This window comes from Lates calcarifer, unplaced genomic scaffold (genome assembly GCF_001640805.2).
Source record: "Lates calcarifer isolate ASB-BC8 unplaced genomic scaffold, TLL_Latcal_v3 _unitig_5445_quiver_1785, whole genome shotgun sequence".
NCBI lineage: Eukaryota > Metazoa > Chordata > Actinopteri > Centropomidae > Lates > Lates calcarifer.
In genome coordinates, this window is record NW_026117524.1 from 1 (window position 1) to 24,506 (window position 24,506).

The following is a 24,506-nucleotide window of genomic DNA, read 5'->3' on the forward strand; positions in this document are numbered from 1 at the left end:
TGCTGTGAAGTGATGTTTAGCTGCACTGAACAACCCTGTCTCCTCAAAGGACTGTTAGACACAACTGAAACAGCACATATGTTTGATTGGAAACACCACCTCTGTTATTATTGATAGGGTGATCAATGAACAGATGTGTCCAGCTGCAGACGACCTTTCTGTACTATACTGTTTCAGTGTTGTTGTAGGTGATGTGTTTCAGCAGAGGACAGGAACTGTTGGTGGCTCCATTGTGCCAATAAAACAAGAGAAATGATACTGTAGATCTTGTATTTTATCAGTATTTTAAAGAGTCAGGACCAGCTTCAGACTCTGTGTCTCTGTTGGAATCAGCAGCTGCTGTAGAACTGAACTCAAACCCATTGAAGCTGAAACCCAGAGCACAGGTGACTGAATGAGTCCAGAGGCAGCACCTCTTCTTCTTCTGTCATGGACAGAGGTCCAGCTCAGTCTGATCCTCTGACAGGATCAAAATACCTGAACCAGGACACAGACTGAGGCTTCATCCAGCTGTTAACCTCATTAACAGTTCCTCATGTCGTTCAGCTGAGGACTCAGAAAACACCAGCATCATGAAGTCCCTGTAACTGGGTTTAAACAGCAGAAAAGAATCAGCTGAGATGAGAAAAGTTAAACCTTTGTTCAGCCAGAAGAAGAGAGTTTAAAGTGACAGTGTCACAGTCTGATCTGAGGCTGTTTGTAGAACAAACCACATTAAATCCTCACACTGCTCTGACTGACTGGGTTCAACACCAACATGTCCAACACTGACTGAACTCACAGGTTGTGTATAAACTGACCCCACATGACATCCTCAGTCTTATCTGACGTGTCCTTTGATTTGCTCATCAAATCAAATCACAAATCATTTGTGATTTGTTAAACCATCAAATAACATTCACACCTGTTTCCATCATATAATGATTATTATGAGGTGACACAGGAGCTTCAGTGCAGTGAAAACAAAGATTGGTTCTGTTCTAATCACTGAACATACAGCACGTGATATCAGTATGAATTCACAGAAAGAAACACAAAATATCAGTGTGAGGACAGTCAGAGGTGGAAGTGGAGTTCAGGAGAACACTGAATGGTTTGATAAGGATGAACATGATGTGGATCAGATGCTGTGGCCTGATCTCAGTTAAACATTTGTGGGAGATGTTTTCAGACAGATCTCTCCACCTCCATCTCAACACCAAAGGAGAGAATATCTTTAGGAAGAATCATGTTCATCCTCCAGTAGAGTTCAGAGACCTGGAGGCTCACGGGAGAACACCTGACTGAAACACTTTATGGTGGTTTAAGTACTTTTGATAGAAAGAGTTATTTCAATAGTCCAGGCAGGTGGTGGTGAAACAGGAGGAGCTGGTCTTGTTTTCATGTTAGTTTTTTAGATGAGCAACAATCAAATATCAAAGGCAGAGAAGAAGTCTTATTGTTGTAGATAGTCTGAGTCAAGTCCAAGTCTTCAGTCTGTTTCCAACTTAATGTCTGTCCACCTAACCCAGAAGAGAACCCAGACAGAACCCACGCAGGCACAGAGAGAACATGTAAACTCCACACAGAAAAACCTCGGGCTCGAACCTGGAAACCGTCTCTCTGTGAGGCGACAGTGCTAACCGCCCCATGTTGGACTTATTGCCATCTGACTACATCAAAGTGGTGCTGTGAAAGGTTGTGAGGAAATATGTATGGATTGTAAACAGAGTTTAAGTGAATCAGAGTATCTGTTTTACATGAATATCACAGGCAACAACGATACAGAAAAGACCATTTGTCCTCAACAGTTTCCTCAAAGTTGTTAAAGGTGTTTGTGCCTGGAGTTGACAGCGTAGCCAATAAAGTTTTTTTGTAGGCCATCACCAAAGTCATATCAATGACAATGAGAAAATGTGGGAGAGATGGAGGAAACAGAGAGAGATGCACCAACAAAATGATCCTGTCAGGCAGGTACTGTATGACAGGTGTCCTCAGCTCAATAAAGCAGAATGTTCCTCTGAAAAGGAATGAGGAAATATTCAGGGGATAGTACCCTGCATTCCTACCTGGAAGGTAAGTAGGTTCGTAGGAAAGGAGTGGTGAAAGGAGGAGTTAGTCTCCCAGCTCTGTATTTAAACAGGTCAGGTATTACACCTGTCAGCTACAGCAGAGTCCTGCTTCCCTCTACAACAGGAAAGGTGAGTAAGTTCATATTTTCATATATCTGAAGACATACTGCAAATCAAATGCAACTCATACTTGCTTTACTTGGTTTGTCATGAATACAATATCTCTGGACATTAAATTATGGTTTATTTATTGGAATCTGTGAGAAACTTGGCAGTGCCATTACTAAGGAAATAACTGCTTTGTTTAAAAATCTTCTGTATGTGTTAATGTATGTCTGGATCAGGGCTTAACCTACCAAAGAGACCAGTTGTAAAATGTATAAACTCCAAAGAGAGGATGTTAACATCAGGCTGGGTCCAGCAGAACGTCCCTAATACAACCAGAACAACACTGCAACTGTATTCTGTCCAGAATAGTTTCTTTGGCAATAATTTATTCTATTGACAAAATAAATATGATGCACAGTCAAAATGAAATGCAACACATAATCAGTCCACTCCACCATGTCGTTGTCATATGAAATCAGAGAAACCACTCCTTCAACTGACAGCAAGCAAAGCACAGCCAGAGGTGACCTGCTCATGTCAGCCCCACAGCTGACACACAGCCAAACTTTTTTCAGTTGTGTCAAAATTGTGTGTTTTTTGTCTCAATATTTCATCAAACCACTATTGTCGTCTTATCCTTTTGTGGCCCTATCAAGTGCCTCAGTTTCATACACGATCTCCTGCTAGCATCTAGTGGACATTTTGTGTTTTTACACATTGCTAACACTACTATGATTTTCTGCTCCATTTGGACCCAAAATGATATGTCCGAATGTCAGTGTCAAGTTTTGAGTGAATGTTTGAGCTTCAACCCAAGTTGTGTAACAATCACTAAATCTTCAAACTTTTTATTTCCACAACAACCTTATGACTTATGTCAGGCTAGCTGATCAACAGTAGATTGTTAGAGTGGTGCTGTAGAGCAGGAAATGTGGGGCTTTTTTGACCATGGAAAGGATATGCCTGAGCCACCTGTTGTACTGTCGCCCAGTGTTTGCACATGATGGGATTTGTTAGGTCTCTCTCTGTAAATATCATATTTTAAAGAGGACAGTCTAGACCTGCTCTGTATGAAAAGGGCCTTGAGATGACTTTTGTTGTGATTAGGTGATATATAAATAAAATTGCATTGAATTGAATTGTTGTGCAGCAGAACACAGAGGACTATCTTATAAACTTAAAGAGGTTATATAGGAAGAGACTTTGATAAATCAGATGGAGTCTGGTGAAGAGCCTTTTTGAGGCTGGTGGGCTGACATTCAGATGCTTTAGGTCTCAGCAATTGTTCTCAGAGTGAACTGGATGAGGTTAAGTTTAGGCTTAAAAGAAGTGACGCCACAGGGACAGCCGGTTGTGACATTTAGGCAGAGGACGCTCACGAGAAGGCTCCCAGTCCCTTTATTATTACCTTCTTGATTTATGTAGTGTCTGAAGTATGGTATGGTTTTCACTCTCTTAAGAATCTCTGAAGCTGCATATATGTTTTTCTATTCTTTGGGTTCATATTTAGGTTAATAGCTGTGAACGTAAATCTGTGAATGTAAATCTGTAAGTGTTAGGGATAACACCTCCTCTCTGTTTTTTGGAAAAGTGAGGTCATTGAGTGAGGTGCCAATGTCCCGCTATAGATCATGAAGACAACTAACATATATATATACTGATGTTTAGAGCTGTTAGGAGAGAGATCCATATTGGCTCGGATCCTCTCACAGGCTACTGCAGTGCTTGTTTTGTCACTTCTTTGTAATTAACTTCTATATACAAGCAAGCCAGTGTCAGCAGAGATCTCTTCGTCATCTTCACATCATCACCATCAAATATACCACATTTACTAATCTTTTCCTTGGAACTTCAACATAATCATCATATATTTTTTCATTTGTTTTACAGCTACAGATATTATGTTGCTTAACTGTTATACTTTTGTTTTCACTTTAAGTGTTAAAAGGTTTTAATAAATAATAGATCAGTGCTTCTCGTAGATCAAAACTTTAATAGGGTCGAATGGGGATATTTTTTGCATGTTCAAAGAAATATTGGTATGGTCCTAATTTTATTTCATAGATTAAACTCATATACCTCACCCAAAGCCTCTGTAAATGCGCAGTATTTTCAGCTGTCAAGGGGGACCTGTCAGGGATCAGTGCACTACTATTTGTCTTGGCCATAAAGCCCTTATCCATTACACTGAAATCACTGGCATCAAAAAGTGGAGGAGGGGAGCACAGTGTATCTTAATATGAAGATGATTTAGTAATGTATGTATCAGACCCAGTTTTAAGTGTACCTCATATTATCCATACTTTGAGGAGATTTGGCACATTTCCTATGTATAAACTGAACTTTAGTAAAAGTGAATGTTAACCTGTTAACAACTTGGTATTTCAATTATAGGACAATGCCTTACTGATCCAAATGTCTAGAAATGGCTTTAAATATCTGAGCATTAATATGACAATGGACATGCAGAAGCAATTACATCAATAACAATAATAATAAGTAATACAAACTAATTCTCTTAATTTATCATGGCTTTATACACCATAACCACGCATTTGACTTTTTGCAGTCATTATGCTTTGTTTTTGATATCATCCATACTCACCAAGCCAACCCACCAATATTCACCCCCTGCAACCCAGCAACCCCAACCCCAACATAGACTGGAGAACACTGAGATTACACAGACACAGTAAGCAACTCAAGAGCAAGGGGCTCTTGACAAAGCATCAGCCACAGCATTCTCTTGTCCTTTGCTGTGGCGTTCATCTAAACAATATGATTGTAGGAACAAAAACCACTGCATCAGTCTGCAGTTAGTTCCTTAGTTCCAGACCCCCAAATGCCAAGACTGGTCACGTGAGGTCCTCAGCACCTCCTCCTGGAACTCCACTGGAACAACAATTTGGATAATACCAATAAAATGCTCCCCTTGAGGCACCCTCACCAGGACCTGATTTTACAGGAGGTAACCTCTTGTGGCACTCTTCCCATCACAGAGCGATGAACCAGCATGCTGCTCTGCCACCAGCTCACTGTGAGAAATATAAAAGAGTCCGGTATGGACACAGGGGAGGCCTCATTCCCGTCTGTACACTGCTCCACTTCTGGCTCTGAAAAGTCTAATGCAATACTGCAACCTCCTCCAGCCTCCACCTGTATATCAGGAGAAATAGAACAGGTAGAAATGACACCAGAAGAGCTGTCACAAGAGGGACTGACAGGACTGATATTCCTGGTGACGGGACGGATTATTGGACCAATAAGTGCTACAGGCTTAACCTGCGCACTACTGAACCCTCTTTTGATCCAGCCTTCACAGGACACTCGGCTTTCCAGTGCCCTCTGCCTTTGCAGTAGTTACTGGAATCACAATGTAATGGACTCTCTGAGGCCTTCTCTGACCATGGCAAGGACTAGCTGTCTCTTCCCACTGTTTACCCGCTGGCCGAAACCCACTGCCATCTCCCTGGAAACCAGAGTCATCCCAAACTCCGTTTGTATACACGATCACGTGTTCTTCACCTTATGTTCATTTACAAACATAAGAATATGACTGGGCACAGAGTTTTTAAATCACTCCAGAACAACCATCACAAAACTGGGGGACCGAGCATAGATTAGTGGACACATCAAACCCATGTGAAGGCCCAGCAAAACCTCCAGGAACCTGCCTCACACCATTCACATTACTTTAGCTTAACCTGTGCTCCTCCAGTTCCAACTTCTTAACTTCCATTTGCAGCAACAGTAACTCTCTCTGCTGTTCAAATGTTAAAACGGCACTCACTCCAACTTCACAAGAGGCAATCACTCTATACGAGTCTCCACCAGGAGCAACAGCAGGTCATTTTTGATGGAGAACACTCCCCTCTAACAGGTTCTCTTTTAAAATATTTTTCCTGTTTTCCTTCATCCATTTATCTCTGATGTCCATTTTAAAATGCTCTGCAATTTTCTCTAATTCCTCTCATGAACAACACTTCAGTGTCGGAGAACAACTCCTCTGACGGGCCTTTCAAAAATTCTTCTACCAGATCCATAACTGAGAAAGAAAAGTGTTAACCTTACCTGTCTGATTTCACACAAAGTGACAAATATCACCAGCAGCTTGAGCTTCAGAGATCCACACAGTCACACACCACCACAGCTCCGACCCTCTATCTGCCTGACCAGAAACTAAGTAATGCCGCTTTTCCATTACACAGTTTTAGTACTATTTGCCTCTATTAAACACCTACTCGACTATGGTTGTTTTCCATTACAGTTGGGTACCACCTCAGCATGGGTGGGGTCATCATAGCAAGGTGGCCTGAAACTCCTGTAACGTCATTTGTATGCAACACAAACACAACACAATAATAAAAACATGTGGTTTCTGTTGCCAGGTTTTTAAAATGGTGGGTTTGATTCTTGTGAAGGAGTCGCTCTCATGACTCATCCAGTGACGTCACTCCCTGGCCAATCAGGGGCCTGTGGTCTGTTGACGTTACATTTTTGGCTTGAAGTAGGTACTACAAAAGTACCTGGTACCATGTACTACCACCTAATGGAAAACCCTAAAAATCGAGTAGAGTCGAGTCAAGTAGATCCAAGCAGGTGCTAGTGGAAAAGCACTATAAGATCCCCTCTGGTCTTCAGGTGTTATTTGTAGTGGGTACTTACGCACTACATCCCACAAGCCCAGTGAAGCGACAATGCAGCAACTCTCCCTGCAGCTTCAGACGTGCCCCTGAGAAAACTGCTCCAACCAATTTCATCACCACAGTGACAAATCCCCCCCCAGTGAACTCGGGGAATTTGTTCCTGAGCCAAACAGGGACAGAACAGTAGCAAGGTTATGTCTCCAGGACCAGCAGAGCCCAGTGGAAACAAAATCACCACCTATCTTGGCAACACAAACATCAGAATGAAACAAACAGATATGTCAGTACAGCTGCTAAACCAAAACAACCAGATGGCTTACTTACCACACCTGTCCATGTCTCCCACTGCGCATTCACAAAACCGCTGCACGGGCAAACTACAACCCAGTGTCGATGTCACACTGACACAACAACTAAGTAACTGTCTCACTCACAAAACTTCCCTTCCACTCATCAAACAATTTACTCCCAGCTGAACCAGCAGCACTACACAGATCTACACTGGGGAACAGGGAACAGATGATTGGCACAGCCTGGCTCTAGAGCTGTGACAAGGAATGGAGACAGTACGAGTTGGCATTTTAAAGTAAAGAATATTCTATTTACAAAAGAGTAAATGAATTAGTCTGAGACTTAGACTTAGACAGACTTTATTGATCCCTTGGGATGACTCCCTCAGGGAAATTAAGTTTCCAGCAGCTTATACAGACAGAGCCACAGCACACAGGGCAGTTGCAATGACAGTTTGCAAAAGACAGACGAGAATAATCAATCTAACCAAAAATACAAGGCAACTAAGGATAACAAAAATCAGGTCGGCTGGAAACAGGAACCATCCCCAGCGACAAAGACTCCAGAATGAGCACACACCGGGCCCAGGTGTGGCTCATTCAGCTGATGACCCTCCGCCCACCGTCACAAAGGAAAACTACAGGAACAAAACAACAGGGACACCTAGTGTCCAGGTGGAGGAGTCATCATAAAAAGGAAAACACTTCACTTGTTCTTGGCAGAAAAACTGAACTGAATCAAAGTGAATGTGCTCCCCACATCTATTTCAATGTATCCCACTTCTTCCTAAATCTTTCTTCAATCTATTGATTAGGCCTTCATTTAATTTATGTGGGAAGATAAGAAACCAAAAACATGTTTAGAACTGCCACAGAGGCCTAAATTACAAGGTGGCTTATAGCTCCTTAGATACAGGTAGTGATGATTAAGTAACTGGGAGTTTTTATTTTCCAGCTGAACTTTATCGACACCATGGCCTCATGTGGTGAAGATACCATAGAGACTGCAGCTGTGGGAAGACCGTTCCAGCTCGGCATGCTGTATGACTGCCGGAAGGATGCTCTCATTCCAGGTCAGACCTCATGGATGTGTTGAATATCTCACTTCCTCTTACTGTGAATTAAAGAGTAAATAAACCAATACACAGTTTAAAAAGTATTGTGACACATACTTCAGAAGCTGCAATAGATATAATCTGGAAAACAGAATGTTAAACTGCTCACTGTTACACATTTAACTGTGGCATTTCAAGTCTTTGACTTTTCACTGTATCATTAATTGGTCAACAGGTGTAACCTTATGGGATCTAAAGGAGCTACAAAAGAATACAAGTGTGCAACAACAAAATAATACTGAGTTTAATGTCACAGCATCAGATTCGATTGAGGAGAAGTCCAATTTGTTAAAGATCTCTGGCTCTCTTAAACTGAGTCTGTTGGGAGGACTGGTGAACGTGAGAGGATCAGCAAAATATTTCCAAGACACAAAGAAATCTCAGAAACAAGCTCGAGTGACTCTTCAGTACAACGCAACAACAAAGTTTGAAACACTGACAATGTCTCACCTGGCTCATGGACAGGTATCTCATCCTAATGTGTTTGAAGACGACACTGCCACTCACGTGGTCACAGCCATCCTGTACGGAGCTGGAGCTTACTTTGTGTTTGACAGAGAATCATCATCAGAGGACGAGACAAAACAAGTGGAGGGAGAAGCTAACCTCACCTTCAACAAGCTGAAATTCCTCACAGTAGATGCTGAGGCTTCACTCAACATGGATGACAAAGAGAGAGCAGCAGTAGAAAAATTTAGCTGCACGTTTCACGGAGACTTCAAGCTACCCTCCAACCCAACGTCCTTCACTGATGCTGTGAAAGTTTACAGGACCCTTCCTGACCTGCTGGGACAGGATGGAGAACATGCTGTTCCTCTCAGGGTGTGGCTGTACCCTCTGGTGAAGCTGGATTCAAGAGCGGCAAGACTCCAAAGAGACATCAGCCGTGCTCTCATCACGTGCTCATCAGAAACTATAGAGAGTTTAAACAGGACAGAGATGAGATGCAGCGACCTCCTGAAAGACACCGCAGCAACAACATTTCCTGCCATGGAGAAGAAGGTTCAGGATTTGATGCAGATGTGTTGCCAGTACAAGCTTGACTTCATGCAGAAGCTCGGGTCAGTGCTTCCTTCAATCCGAGGGGGTGGGAAAGAGGAGAGTGTCCTTGAGGAAATCCTTAAGGCTCATGAGAGGTCACCATTCAACAACAAAGACCTGGATCAGTGGCTAAAAACCAAAGGGAAGGAATCAGATACTCTGAAATCCTTCCTTAAACAGCTGGACAAACTAGGAGTGAAAATGGAAGACCATCTGGATGACCTGTTGTCTGATTTAGACGTCAGAAATGTTGTGTGCTTTTCATTTACCTCTGTAGACCAGCCTGATGCTTTCCTGGTCAAACTGTCCAATCATCTCAGACCAGCAGGAATGGTGGACTCTGCTGGATCCTCTGATCTACAGGACACAAACACAAACTGGCTCTCCAGTGATACTCGACAGACAATGAGGAAACGACTGAAACTGTTTGGAGAACTGAAGAAGTCCAGCAACAGTGATGACACCAAATTCATAGTTACATCAAAATATGCTGAGAGTCATCCTGGAGCGTGTATTTTCATATATGAAGACGGGTGTGATGATGCAGTCTGCTTTGTTTCTCCATCAAAACCTGCTACTCCATCCACCACTGCATCACATGACAGCTTCACAGTTACAGTATCTGAACCAGACTCTGTCACTGTAGAGTACACAGTAGACTACAGACAGAAACAGCAGCAGGACACTGAATGGACATCTCACCCAGTGAAGAAGAACCAAGAGACAGTAACTCTGTCAGGACTAAAGCCAGACACTGAGTATGAGATCAGAGCCACAGCTGTGGGTAAACTCAGCTATGCTGTCAGCAGTGATGTCTGCAGGGCTGTAACCCTCACAGCAGTTGCTCCACCCACTCAGGTAAAAGACACTGAAGTGAAAGCAAACTCCATCACTCTGACATGGAGCAACCCGTCTGTCCAATGCTGTGAATCTGTGAAAGGATACATCATTGAATTCAGAGAGGAAAACAGCAGTCAGTGGCAGAGTAAAGAGACCAGAGAGGAGGTCTACACATTCACTCTGAACAGCCTTAAACAGGATACAGTCTACTCCATCAGGATGTGCACAGATGGAGGTGTTGGAGTAAGTCAGCCTGGTGAAGAACTCAATGTTAAAACTAAGAAAGAACCACTGGATGCAAAGAAGTTCACACTCATCCAAGGTAATCCACCAGTCTACCTACTTAAACTGAAACCAGCAGGAGTTGGTCAGGTCAATAAAAAGGTTTTTGGAAGCGCACCAACCGGAAAGCAATCAAACAAAACCATTATGGTTGTAGGTGCAACTGGATCTGGCAAGACCACCCTCATCAACGGCATGATCAACTACATTCTTGGAGTCGATTGGGAGGACAACTGGAGATTTAAACTGATAAATGAAGAAACCAATAAAACACAAGCCTGCAGTCAGACGTCAGAGGTGACAGCCTACCAGATTTACCACACAGATGGTTTCCAAGTTCCCTACTCTCTCACAATCATCGACACTCCAGGGTTTGGGGACACCAGAGGAATCAAACAAGACAAAGAAATAACAGAAAAAATAAGACAGTTTTTCTCAGTCAATGGTGGAATTGATAGCATTGATGCAGTGTGCTTTGTAGTGCAGTCTGCTTTAGCTCGTCTGACACACACACAGAGATACATCTTTGAAGCCATCCTCTCCATTTTTGGGAAGGACATTGCCAGCAACATCATTGTTCTGGTCACCTTTGCCGATGGCAAGTCACCCCCAGTCCTGGAGGCCATCAAAGCTGCCAACATCCCATGTGCCACAAAGGAAGACGGGTCTATTCTCAATTTTAAATTCAACAACTCTGTCCTCTTTGCCGAAAACACAGGAGTCAAGCATGAGGACAACTTTGACTACATGTTCTGGAAAATGGGGAAAGCCAGCATGAATACATTCTTCACTCATCTAAATACAATGCAACCTCAGAGTCTGACCCTGACAAAGGAGGTTCTCCAAGAGCGCAAACAGCTTGAGGCGACTGTTGAGGGGCTGCAGCCAATGATTCGACAAGGTCTGTCAAAACTGGAGGAAATAAACAGCACAAAAGCTGCACTGGAAAACCACGAGACCCACATGAAGGAGAATGAGGACTTTGAATATGAAGTAGAGATTGAAAAATCTGATAAGATTGATCTGGAACCAAGAACCTTTGTCACCAACTGCCATGGGTGCAACTATACCTGCCATTATCCTTGTCAGATACCAAAAGATGAGCATAAACTTGGGTGTGCTGCCATGAAAAATGGAAACTGCACAGTGTGTCCAGGCAAATGTGTATGGAGCGATCATTTCAACATGAAGTACCGATGGGAGACAAAACGTGTAACAGAGAAGAGGACGTATCAGGACCTAAAGAGTAAATATGAGGCAGCTCTGGGGAAAAAGATGGATACAGAGAAAATCATTGAACAGTTGGAAGTAGAGTATGAGCAGGTGCAGGGGAAAGTTGTAGAAATGATGAACACTTTAACAAACTGCCTGCAGCGTCTGAGAGAGATCGCACTTCGCCCAGATCCTTTGGCTACTCCAGATTACATTGATCTCCTGATACAGACAGAGGAACAAGAGGCCAAACCTGGATTTAAACAGCGTATTAAAGAGTTAAACGAAGTTAGACAAGGTGCAGTTCTCCTGAAGAAGGTGGCAGAGGGATTCACTCTAACTGACAAAGAGACATCAAAATGGAAGAAGATGAAGTCTACTGCTAAGGGGGTTTTCAACCATGTTGTCAACTGGTTTACTTCTGACAAGAGCAAGTGAAACAATCAGCAGTACACAGAGGTTATCATTGTCTGTTTGCAGTCGGTAAGAAGTAATTTTAGTTTCTCTGTGTACAATCCTCTAATTTATGCTTGTGCTTTAAACATTATGAGTTTTATGACATGACCATTTTATTTTCAATTAGATCGATGTGTCAATGTGTTGATAAATGTAAAACTCAGCAAAAAAACATTCCTGATGATGAACTCATATATCATTTACTTTTCTGGTTTAATCTTTTTTTTTTTTTTAGATTTCAGGTCTGATGTAATATCTTAGGTGTTTTGGGGTCCAAGCCCCCTCATGATAATGAAATCAAGGTTATTAGGTTGTAGTCAAGGTAGTTATTTACATTATCATATGTAATCCCCTAAAGCCTTATCTGTGGGGATACTGTCTGTGAGATAAGGTGTAGCTCGGTGTGATTGTTGTGAAGGATGATCATTACTTTCTTCATTTAACCAACCTTCTCATTTTTCATCACTGGTTGTAATTATGTTGAAGTTAGATCATATGTCACAGTAATGTCTCAGTAATTAGGAGCTTTAGTGGTTATGGTTGTTGCTGTTTAGCTCTAATTTTACTTTCAACTTTTCCTGTGTATCTGAATCTATTAATGTATCATACATCATTGCCATATTATATAGTATAAGTCTGCCTTATCTTATCTGTCTTCTGTAACTTGTGTTAGAGGTTTTGAAACCTGTTAAGGAATAAACATCAAATTCAAACATGTACTTCAATCAACTCTTTGTGGGATTCTGTCACACTGAAGACGGTGATAGAAATCTAAAGAGACAGTCTAAGTGATTGATAACTATCTGCCATGTGGTATTTTATTGTATTTTACTCCCTGGAGAGTTTAGTGATGGATTATCACTCTGTATCATGACCTGCACTGCTGGACTAAATGTAATCATTTGATTTGTGCTCAATAAAAATTGCTTGTATTGACACTCGACAGCTCAGGTCTGGTCTCTGGTCTTTTAGGGGTTGAATAATAACACACAGTTTGGATCACTGTCTGGGGAGTGTGTGTGTGTGTGTGTGTGTGTGTCTGTGTGTGTGTGTGTTCAACTAAATGTCTGAAAGGGTAAAAAAGTAGAGTAATGAAAACAATGATGTAAAGTTCCAGAAAATCTCCATTACATGATTTTGTGCACTAATATATATATATATATATATATATATTATCATAAACTGACTTGAAATGAATTTTTCTGACTGTAGAATCACACACATGATCACACAAAAACAAATAATAAAACCATTTAATTTATCTGAATAGTTCTCAGATCTGGGCTCTATGATTCTGACTCAAAGCTGTTGATTCTGCAGCTGCAGATTTTCACTGCTGAGTAAACCTCACTCAATAACCTTCACTATCTTCGAGGATGAAGGCCTGATTTACACAGTTGATGTCTGCTATTTGAACTCTGTGGAGCATCTATGTGGGCTCTAATCTGAGGTGCTGTTCATCAGCAGTTTCTGAGGCTGTAACTCTGAAGAACTTTTCCTTTGCAGCAGAGGTAACTCTTGGTCTTCCTTTCCTGGGGCGGTCCTCTTTAGAGACAGTTTCATCATAAGGTTTGATGGTTTTCAGGACTGCACTTGAGAAGACATTCAAAGTTCTTGAAGTGTTCTGGATTGACTGACCTTCATGTCTTAAAGTAATGATGGACTGTTACAGCTCCACTTGTGCAGATTTATAGTTGTGCTTGACACCATCAGAGCAAGCCATGATGAGTATGTTGTAGCCACAGTTCTTTGGTTTTGATGGCAAGTATGGCTTCAGTCAGCTTCTCAGCCACTGGGACAGGTCAGTTTTGCAGGAACTGCTCTAGTTCTTTTATAGTGAGGTTTAAGCCTAAGGAACCATTGTCATCACCAGCAGTGAACAGTGTCAGCAACAAAAACCTAAAACATATTAGTAAAAAGAGAAAAGCCACAGGCCTCTGAAAACAGATATGGAAACTGTGTCAGAGAATAAGGTCAAAGATGATAATTAGGTTCATGAACTTTACTACAGGATCAACAACCACTGACAGAAACAATGACAGTTTCTCCAAATATTAAAACATAAGGTTTAAAGTTTGAGTCACAAACTTTTATTAAACATTATCACCATGCAGTGACTCCAAACATAGAAACCTGTCATCATCTTTTAACTTTATCTCTTTATCTCAACCAGGCCCAGACTTGGACAAAGAGTCAGGCCAGGAATAATACACTCACCCAGGCCACCCCCACTGATATACTGCACACACAGAAAGAAACACACACACACACACACACACACACACACACACACACACACACACACACACACACACACACAAATGATCCTGTCAGGCAGGTACTGAATGACAGGTGTCCTCAGCTCAATAAAGCAGAATGTTCCTCTGAAAAGGAATGAGGAAATATTCAGGGGATAGTACCCTGCATTCCTACCTGGAAGGTAAGTAGGTTCGTAGGAAAGGAGTGGTGAAAGGAGGAGTCTCCCAGCTCTGTATTTAAACAGGTCAGGTATTCAACTAACACCTGTTAGCTACAGCAGAGTCCTGCTTCCCTCTACAACAGGAAAGGTGAGTAAGTTCATATTTTCATATATCTAAAGACATACTGCAAATCAAATGCAAATCATACTTGCTTTACTTGGTTTGTCATGAATACAATATCTCTGGACATTAAATTATGGTTTATTCATTAGAATCTGTGAGAAACGTGGCAGTGCCATTACTAAGGAAATAACTGCTTAACACTTAAATCAGCTCTTGGACAGACTGATTTATCTAGTCAGACATTTTAGCTAAAAGAGAGAATTGCTTGTTAAAGGTATTACACTTGTTTAAAAATCATCTGTATGTGTTAATGTATGTCTGCATCAGGAATTAACCAAAGAGACCAGTTGTAATGTAAAATGTATAAACTCCAAACAGAGGATGTTAAGGTCAGGCCGGGTCCAGCAGAACGGTACCATAAATACATGGCTGTAAAAAGTTTTCCAGCATCTCTGTTCTCGCCACTTTTGACCGAGAATAAAGGCTCACTATGTTAATTAGAAAGCTTCACAAGCAAAGTGCTGATAGATGAACATCAAATTAATACGTGAGGAGGAAAGTTGTGATAACGTGTGTTGTGTTATAATGCAGCTATTCTTCGGGAGGCTGTCACCTCTGTTCCAGTGCACTGTGTTAACATCTATCTTCAAATTGTTTCTATCACCTGTCAGGATCGTTCTGTCTTCCTGGTGTTATGTGGGTCTGAAATGTTCTGAGTTTCTAAGTGTTGCTACCATTGCAATGTTTCCCAGAACAGAACAGGTTTTCCACCTGGGCTGAAACTGTCACTCTGACATGACAGATACTGGTAATCACACATGACAGAAATCACTTTATTCTACACATATCAGAAGATAGTGATCCAGACCAAGGACAGTAAAGGTTAGGCATCCAAAACCACCAGCTGGGGTTAGGGTAAAACCACAGGTGGAGGGACAAGGTGCAAATATCCAGAACATATCCCCAGATAAAGACAGGGTTAGGCATCCCAGCTGAATGTTTAGGGTTAGGATAAAAGAGCAGGTGAGAGATTAGAACACAAACAACCAAGTTAAAGATGGTTATGTTTAATCGTCCAAACCCAGTGAGAAAAAAGAAGAGCCCAGTGCCGAGCATCTTGTCGGCCTGATGTACATGGGGTTTCTTAGAAAAATTAATAATAATAATAATAATATATAATGTACATAATACAACACACAACCAAAATCTCATGTCAAAAGACATGCAGCAGGGAGGTAAAAGAAGAAAGAAAATAACACAGAAGAAGTTCATCGAGCATCGTTCCTGTTTATCAGAGAAATCTGGCAACAACACACAAAGTTCCCCGTTGGTGCCGTACCAGGTCATTTAGCAGGTAAGTATGAGAAATACTAGTCATACAATGTCTATAAATGTGCTTTTGTATTTCTCCTGTTTTTTATTTAAAGCCTGGTCCATCCTGCTCACAGTCCGCTAAGTCTACTGTCCAACAGCTGCTGCTGCTGATGATGATGATGATGCCTGCTCTGTCCTCTGCAGCCCTGCTGCTGCTGCTGCTGCTTCCTGGGACCCTGACTGAGTGTAAACTTCAAAACCACGAATAAAACATTATTTCAAATGAGTATTATTAGGATTGAATTTCAAAGAATCTCTTTACAAAGTGTCGTCTATCTCTCAGCCCATCCTCCAGTTTCTATTAGTGTGGTGGTGGAGTCACCAAACACCAAACCAGTGACTTACACCACTCATGTGGTTTTCAGAGGGATCCTGCTGGGTGCACTGAAAAGACTCATGAACTCCAATGCAAACTTTAAGTAAGATCATAAAATCAACTACCACCTAGAACTAGTTGTTGTACACATGACTGTCAGCAATGCTGGAATTACAATACTTTAAAAAACAAAAGCACCTGACAGTGGTTAGTTACACAGTGACTGTAGGTGAGTAAACACTTTATTTAAGAAAAACCTCCACAGGAGGAACTGAATCTGAGCTGAGTGACTCTGTGCAGACTAGAGAATACTGAGCTTTTATTACATGGGTAAATATTTCTGTCTGTCTGTAGAGTTCTGTTCACTGCATGTCTTGGTGGTGGTGTTCAACAGTTTGTTATAATTTATCAGAGAATACACTGTTATGAAACAAAATATTAAAGAATGTACAAAAGACAAAGCTTTGAGTAGGAACAGTGTCTGACAGGGGCCTCGAACAAATAAAGTCAGTGACATACAAATGTTAAAATCCTCTCCGTCCCCCTCATTAAGGAATCTCTGACTAGACAAACATTTTTAATTTCAACACTGCAGCTGCTGGAAACAGTCAACAGTTCACTTTGACTGTAAACTAAACTAGATGTAACGTCACAAATTGATCTCATGTGTGAACACTTTGATCACTTCATCATTCTGCACAATCAAAGCTCAAATATCCAACTGAAGAAAAAAAAAACCTACAAAACATGTTGGAGTGGAGTGGGACTTAAACTGCTCCAAATGAGTGAATGAAATGTTTCCTCATGGACTGCAGTGCATGCTGGGAGGTTTCCCACCCTGCCTTATGTGAGTGGGATCATATAAATACCCAGTCAAACATTAGCCTTTATTTCCAAATGAGCACACGGTTATTCAGGATAACTTCATCCAGGATTAACTAATCAGTCTAAGCTAAATCTTAGCTGGATGAGAATTGTCGAGATCCTTTTTTTGACCTGATTAAACATGTTTTCCTGATTAGTTAAGCCACATTTGAAGAGTACAGCCTCTGTTGATGGCAGCTGTTATAGTGGGTGTAAATTGTTATTCTGTTCAGGTTCACCTACACAGAAGATCCAAACTATGGTCCATACCTGGAGAGTGTGAATGGTGTGGCTGGAAGTGCTGAAGACCACACATACTGGGAGCTCTTGGTGGAGACTCCAGATGACAAAACCATAAGACCTGATGTTGGCAAGTCCACTGTGAAAAAGTCTTTCTTCTTGTATTTATACTGCACATCAGATTCTAATACACTGTGTGGATCTCATTTGTAGGTACTGGGTGTTACATTCCCAGCGCAAATGACAAAATCATTCTGAGGTTTTCAAAGTACAACAACCAATGTACAACATGAGATCAGAGCCAGCGCTGGACCTGTCTAGATAACAGTGTACTTCATAAATGAATAAGCAAATAATGTTGATTGATTCTAACTTCTGGATAAATTATGCTTCCATGTGCTGATGTTACTGGTTCGCAAAGGAAAAATCTCACAGGAGAATAAACTTCATTATTGTCTCTTGAATGTAAAATGTTTCTTTGATTTCCATTCACCTCCACTGTCAGTGTCAAACAGAACGACATGTTACCTGAAGACTTTAACACAATCCCAGCCTGCCTGTGGTCCACAGAAAACAGGCTAATGCATGGCTGTAGATTTGGATACAGACAGTTCCAACATGTCCCTACTAGTGTCAAAGTATCACTGACATGGACCTAATGATGTTTTACCTGATCTCCAACGATCTTTCCATTTTAGTGTCACACTGTGTCTCACATTGTAAGTTCTGTGCAGAGCTACAGACAACACATTAGAAAACAGGGTTTGTGCAGTGCTACTTCTTCACCCTCCATGTTAGACTGAGGATAGACTGGATGCTCTTCAGCTAATAAAAAAATCAAAGTTACTGTCTTTGTAGAATGAACTTCTGTCTCTGTGTTTCTGTGCTGCAGTGGAGGGATCATAACACAAACAGGGAATTTTTGCATTAAAAAGACTAAAACTTTGAAAGACAGGGAGGAATGATTACAGTGAGCAAAACCTACTCCACTGTTCATGTGGACACCTGACTATTGTTAGAAGACAAACTTAACTTCATCTCTTATGTTTAATTTATAATAACATTTAACAGTTTTTAAACCACTCATGTTTTGCTGGTAACATTTGCATCTGCAAATCAATATTTGCCTCTGAGATGTGGTTAAATAAAAGTATAAAGTGTTGTAAAACAGAAATAATCCAGTACATAAAATTTGAATTTAAGTACAGTACCTAGTACCAATCAACCGTTGCTCAGTCTCAGCATCACCAACATCTTCAAGTTTGCACCTTTTTATTTTATACTCTACACCAACTGATTTCAGTTCAGGAATTCCATGTGTTAAATATTAAAAAGCACTGAAACCATATGCCTCTTCTTACACAACAAGGAAAAAAGAGCCAACAAGACTAATCAGATAGTTCATTCACACTGTGACTGTAAAAGTGTTTAATACAGACAAATGAAGGCATAGAGGCAGCTACATTCAAACAGACAAGTATCACCATCCCGCAGCATGTCCTTCAGTAAGCAAACAGATTTTCTAAACACCAGTCATCCTCTAACTGCTCTGCATGTCGTCTAATATGAGACAGTGGAAGAATCTGCCAGTGTCGTATCAATATTTGCTTCTTTTCTAACAAAAGATTAGTTACCTAAACATCTGTATCACAGTCAACTGGGTTCTTTAAAGGAGCTACTTTTTGCTTTGATGATGGCTTTATATTCTAAAATATAAAACATACTCTGGTTTGTTTAAGACTTTTTTGTTTCAAGAAAAACCATCAAATGACAAGGTGTGTCCAAACTTTTGACTGGTTCTGTATATTAATGTCACATCCTGAGTCCCTGAACCTCTGAGCCTGAACACAGAGCTGAGGGTCTAAAGAGGAAAATGGTTCAGTCAGTATATTGTTGGAAAACTAGTCAAAACATGTTGATAGTGAACATTTTGCCTCAATGCCTCAAATGAGTAGAATAAAAAGTTGATTACAAACCTTGGATGTGATATAATGTAAATCTATGACCAAAAGTAAAAAATGACGACAGTGAGAGTGTTTGTCTATAAATACAACAGCAGAAGCTGAGCAGCAGATGTGGACACTGAGCTGTATTTAGGTTCACCTCTTTCTGAATGACCTCAGACACGTTTAATAATTGTACTGATCAGATCACACACAGTAAACTGACTGTCAGAGATCTGAGAGGAGGTTATTTCCTGTTTGTTAGACATGGTGAACATGTTAGATGTGATAATGTCATAAATAAAATGTTACAAAGCCACAACCAGTTCGTATCTCATCACCATCTTTAATGCCTCCCATGAGTTTATAGTACCACACCCTAACCCTAACCCTAACCACTGATAATCCAGACCTTCCATCTCCATGGCTCCTTGTTCTTCTCTTATCTTTAGTCACAACTGTCTCATTCAGTTTCTAAACTAAACTGGGTCAAAGTATTAGTAGATATTTCACACCTCAAATTAAATACACCAGACAGTTCAGAAAACACAGACTCTGCTGTGAAGTGATGTTTAGCTGCACTGAACAACCCTGTCTCCTCAAAGGACTGTTAGACACAACTGAAACAGCACATATGTTTGATTGGAAACACCACCTCTGTTATTATTGATAGGGTGATCAATGAACAGATGTGTCCAGCTGCAGACGACCTTTCTGTACTATACTGTTTCAGTGTTGTTGTAGGTGATGTGTTTCAGCAGAGGACAGGAACTGTTGGTGGCTCCATTGTGCCAATAAAACAAGAGAAAATGATACTGTAGATCTTTGACACTATTTTAAAGGGTAACGTGTATAAAATACATACAGAACTAAAGAAGACTTACACTCAGAAACACTGGGTTCCATTGATCCATCATCAGTCATGGACCACAGAGCTCTGGAAATGGTGCACAGCAGTGATGAGGAATCTGTGGCTCCATTTTTACATTACTCTGTGAGTCGTTGACCTCTCAGAGCAAACACAAGCATTATAATCATACCTGTTCTCCAGCAGCAGCAGTGTCTTCAACATGTGTTTACTGTCTTTACTGATGAGGACGTCTTTACTCCAGAGTGAAAGCAACATTTTAAACATTTTAACAAACATCTGTAACCACCGCTGCAAAAAACAAAAATAATGATTCATAAGAAATTAAATAAAAACAATTGAAATAAGTAATAGCAGCATATTTAATAGCCAAGCGTTAACATGATTGAAATGTTGCCATCAGTGTTGTCAAATAATGAATATATTTTGTATCTGTGACTTCATCAGTGTGCAGTTACCTCACTCCTACATGATGTATGTATAACTGTATCAGTACAGTCCTCCCTGTGGGAAGTGAATGCAGGAAAGGATGAACTCCCATCAGACACAGACAGCTGCAATAAAAGCAAACTGATGACACTGGACATGTAAATAGGTTTCACATGTCCTCGATGAAGTCGTCTCCAAAGTGGATCATGAGTCTCAGAGCGCTCAGGATCAGAGAGTCCACGTCATCATCGATCTCGAGCTCATCACTGTAGTTCTTCACCGGACAGATGCAGTTCATTGGGATTCCCACAGCTGAGCTGAAGTCTTTCATCTGATGTTAAAGAAACAACGTTCTGACCTCTGCTCATCTGGAGACAACATTTAGAAAACTCAATCACACCATCGTCGACAGAACAACTCACCTTCTTCCTCAGGTGTTTTGCTCTTATAGACGTTCTTCAGATCCTTTTCGATTTCACCACAGGCTGTGTCGATGTTGGTGACGATCGCCATCTGAGGAATTCCTGCAGACACAGAGATTAGCTCAGTGTTCTGAGTAGAGCTGCAGATTATTTTCACTAATGACTGATCTGCTGAGGCTCACTGAGATCTGGTTTCAGGGTATCTGATGCTTCAGATGTTTAAGTTGAACTGGAGACCTGGTCTTTAAACTAATGTTTGTCTGACTGTGACTGTCTCTGGTTAAACTGACGGCTGTTCCAGATGTTCCACATGTCAAACAGTTTAACACATAATGATGGTTGTAGCTGCTTTTTAAAAGATCCCGACAGTGTTGATGCCTTTAATCTTCTTCCTGTCTCTGCAGCTCAGAATATCATGAGGCAAGATAGAAAACTAAACCCTCTGGTGTTTTACATTAGAGACATAATTACTGGGATTATAAACACAAAATTCTGGCATTACTTTCACTTTTAAAGTGGTTCTGGGTCTGGTTCATGCACCTAATTTTGAAAAAAAAAAAAAAAAAAAAAAAAAAAAATGGTTTGGAACCCAAAAAGCTGCTTCTCAGCTGGAACCAAAAAATAGTGTGTGAAGTGTGAACCCATGGTGACATCAGTGGGTGTGTCCTATTTTACAGGTCACTGTTTCCATTGTGCATAATTATTGTATTGCCCTGCTACAAATGATAATATTTTGTTTCTTTAAACATGTGTTTGGTTAACAAGTATGCAGTTATATTTTGAAATATCGTTTGTCAAGTTGCTGCTGTTGTGAAATAAGTTTGCATTAATGTGGAGAAATTCATAATGGTACTTTATTTGGAAAGGTAGTAAAGTGTCCCATGTTCTTAACGGTCTGTGAATATCATGATGTTCCCTCTTTAATTGAGTAACCAGGTGTCAATCTATTATTAGCCAATCCGTGCCTGTCAAAGGTGAGCGTCAATTACCTACCGGATTCTGAGAAGGGGGGACTAAAAAAAGAAAGGAGACGAGGCTCGGGCTAGTAACGGGAGAAAGGAGGGAAAGAATAAGACACAACGAAAGAGCTAGTTGAGGTAAGAGTAAGCCATGTTTGGAGCTGTTTCAGCCGGAAACTATACTAAATGTCGGCGACGCCATTTTCTGTTGTGTATTAATGCTGGTTAGCCTCGTTCCCGCTAATGAGGAGAAGAAGGAGACGGTGTGTGTGAGGGAGAATATTTTGCGCCGAGGTTTCTGGGTGAGTATGGACATTATGTGAACTGGTGACAATATGAACAGTGTCTGGGAATGAATAGTGAGTTTATTAGTTTTGTGAATTTCTGCATAGTGTGCCCCAAGCCTACATGCTGCCGCCACGCATGCTGCTACTGCTGCTGCTGTAGAGGGCGCTCGGACTTCGCTGCTGCCAGAGGACGTGCTGTTGCACATGGACATGTCCTCAGGACTGGTTTCTCCATCTCATATCACCTTTCTTCACTGAACAGAGGGTTTGAGGAAAGTGCTGCTAACCATTTCTGAATTTCCAAGGATTAGTGAGTACAACGACATGGTACCATAACTGAGTTTTACAAAAGCCCAGGTATTATTATTTTATTTTATTGACTTATAGAGTCACCAGGTCATTTCAAAGGGTGATTGGTTTTCTGTTAATAAACATCTCATGTTGTTGCAATGTATATTTGTGTTTGAATGTGGTATTGGCAGGGCTATGGTGTGTTAAAGGTTTGCGTGGGACGTTGTAAGCTCACATAGACAGTCTAGCTATAAAAATCAGCTAACCAGGCCTCCTGCACCCTAGGCAGGGTCGTATGCTCTCGTTAACATATATACCAAAGTTAATATGTTAGTAGACTCTCTCCAATTCACCTTCCATGCTTAAGGTGTTAACAAGTGTAAAGGGGTTTGCCATGACGAATCTGTAGCAAATGAGAGTTGAGTGGGAGGGCTACATTATAGTGGTTTCACTCAAAACTGGTGGAAAACACAGGCTGGTTCACTGGATAGAACCAAGGTTTCAAGAACTCTGAACTGAACCAGTTCAAGAACGAGCTAATTTGTTGGAGAGGAAGCAGGAAACTTCACTGTCAGTGACTGCTTCATAGTTGTGAATCAGGAGCTTCAGTGTTTGGAGTCAGCAGCAGGTGAAGTTCAGGAGGCTGTGGCTCTTCATTCAATGTGTCACATGCATTTAACTTACATTTCATAGACTTCAGTTTCTGCTCTCACACAACAGAAGCTGACCAGACTGAGTGACTTTAGACTTTAGTTGTCAACCAATGTTGAACCTGAAAATGAATTCACAAGGATTCACAGAGGAACTGCTGGGTGAATTTAATTTGATAAATTCTTAGTCATGTAAGAGACAGTGACTGTGAGTAAATCCTCCTCTGTGAAACAACCCTCTGAGATCTCTGATCTTACCCAGGTCTCTTGCTGTCTCTCTGATGCTACTCATCTTCTGCAGAATTGGCTCCTTGATCTCTGATGAGTTTGCAGAAATCACACAAACCAGGACATGAACTCTGTCGTCTGGAGAAGGTGTTTGGTTGTAGCCTGGGTCTTCATCTGACAGAGGACATGCTGGGTTTGAACTGGAAAACAGTGGAAAACACAATTACATCATGATGTAGATAGAAAGACTAAGGTGCTTTACAAGAACATGTACAGCAAAATAAACACAAAACCATGGTTCAAGTTCAGGACACTGGTTGGACTGGACATTTATGACTGACCATAAAACCTGGAATACATCTGCCAAGAGTCTGAACTCTTTCTTACTGCTCAGGCAGTTTTCCAAAGAGCACCCACCGGTTTAATCAGTGGTTTACTCACCCATCAGAAACAAAATTACACAGAATATTTCATAGATTCATCTGCAGCTAAAACTCAAGTAAGTAAACCTTAAAACCTTTAAATACTAGTCCACTGAATTTCTCTGAGAATATCCACAAAGAGGCATTATTGAATAAATGTGACAGTCGTACCTTGTGATCCTCTATCACATGTCCCTTCATGGCCAGTTTGATGTCGTCAGCACGAACTCCAGAGTCCGACCCCTCCTCCAGCCCCATCATATCATTGAAGACGAACGGGTAAAATGTCTTTGGGTTTCCTCTTCCTTTTCTGATTTGATGAGTTTTATACTGAAACACACCACAATCCAGTGTCTCCAGTGACCAGTCTGATGTGTCATGTACATGTGATTCAGTGAAGGGTTCGGCTCAGTGAACTCTGAATTGCCTTGAATATTTCATTTGCTCTGGTGGATAAAATCACCAAAGAAGCAGCAGATTGAAGCCACACAGTCCAAGACACATTGTTCTAATCCTGTTACATTAATATACAACTAAATATCAACAGCAATGATACTGAACTTATCAGTAAAATGTTCACAGACAAGGTGTTTGTTGTCCAGATTATTTCCTATAAGACGTCTCTGTGG

At 41.0% G+C, this 24,506-nt stretch overlaps 2 protein-coding genes and 1 pseudogene across 2 annotated transcripts; 2 read left to right on the forward strand and 1 right to left on the reverse strand.

The window, feature by feature from the left end:
- The first annotated feature begins 2,094 nt into the window (after window positions 1-2,094).
- LOC108874512 (uncharacterized) lies at window positions 2,095-12,984 on the forward strand. The gene is made up of 3 exons (XM_018663008.2): window positions 2,095-2,180; window positions 8,051-8,168; window positions 8,386-12,984. Exons 2-3 carry the CDS (start codon window positions 8,069-8,071, stop codon window positions 12,021-12,023), a joined length of 3,738 nt encoding a protein of 1,245 aa, XP_018518524.1. The 5' UTR covers window positions 2,095-2,180; window positions 8,051-8,068; the 3' UTR covers window positions 12,024-12,984.
- Window positions 12,985-14,506: 1,522 nt separating this feature from the next.
- Window positions 14,507-18,176, forward strand: LOC127140915 (transcobalamin-1). Its single transcript, XM_051068898.1, has 5 exons — window positions 14,507-14,608; window positions 16,012-16,144; window positions 16,242-16,377; window positions 17,372-17,508; window positions 17,592-18,176. Exons 2-5 carry the CDS (start codon window positions 16,069-16,071, stop codon window positions 17,669-17,671), a joined length of 429 nt encoding a protein of 142 aa, XP_050924855.1. The 5' UTR covers window positions 14,507-14,608; window positions 16,012-16,068; the 3' UTR covers window positions 17,672-18,176.
- A 2,357-nt stretch (window positions 18,177-20,533) lies between these two features.
- Window positions 20,534-24,135, reverse strand: LOC108874511 (interferon-induced protein 44-like; annotated as a pseudogene).
- Window positions 24,136-24,506: the final 371 nt, after the last annotated feature.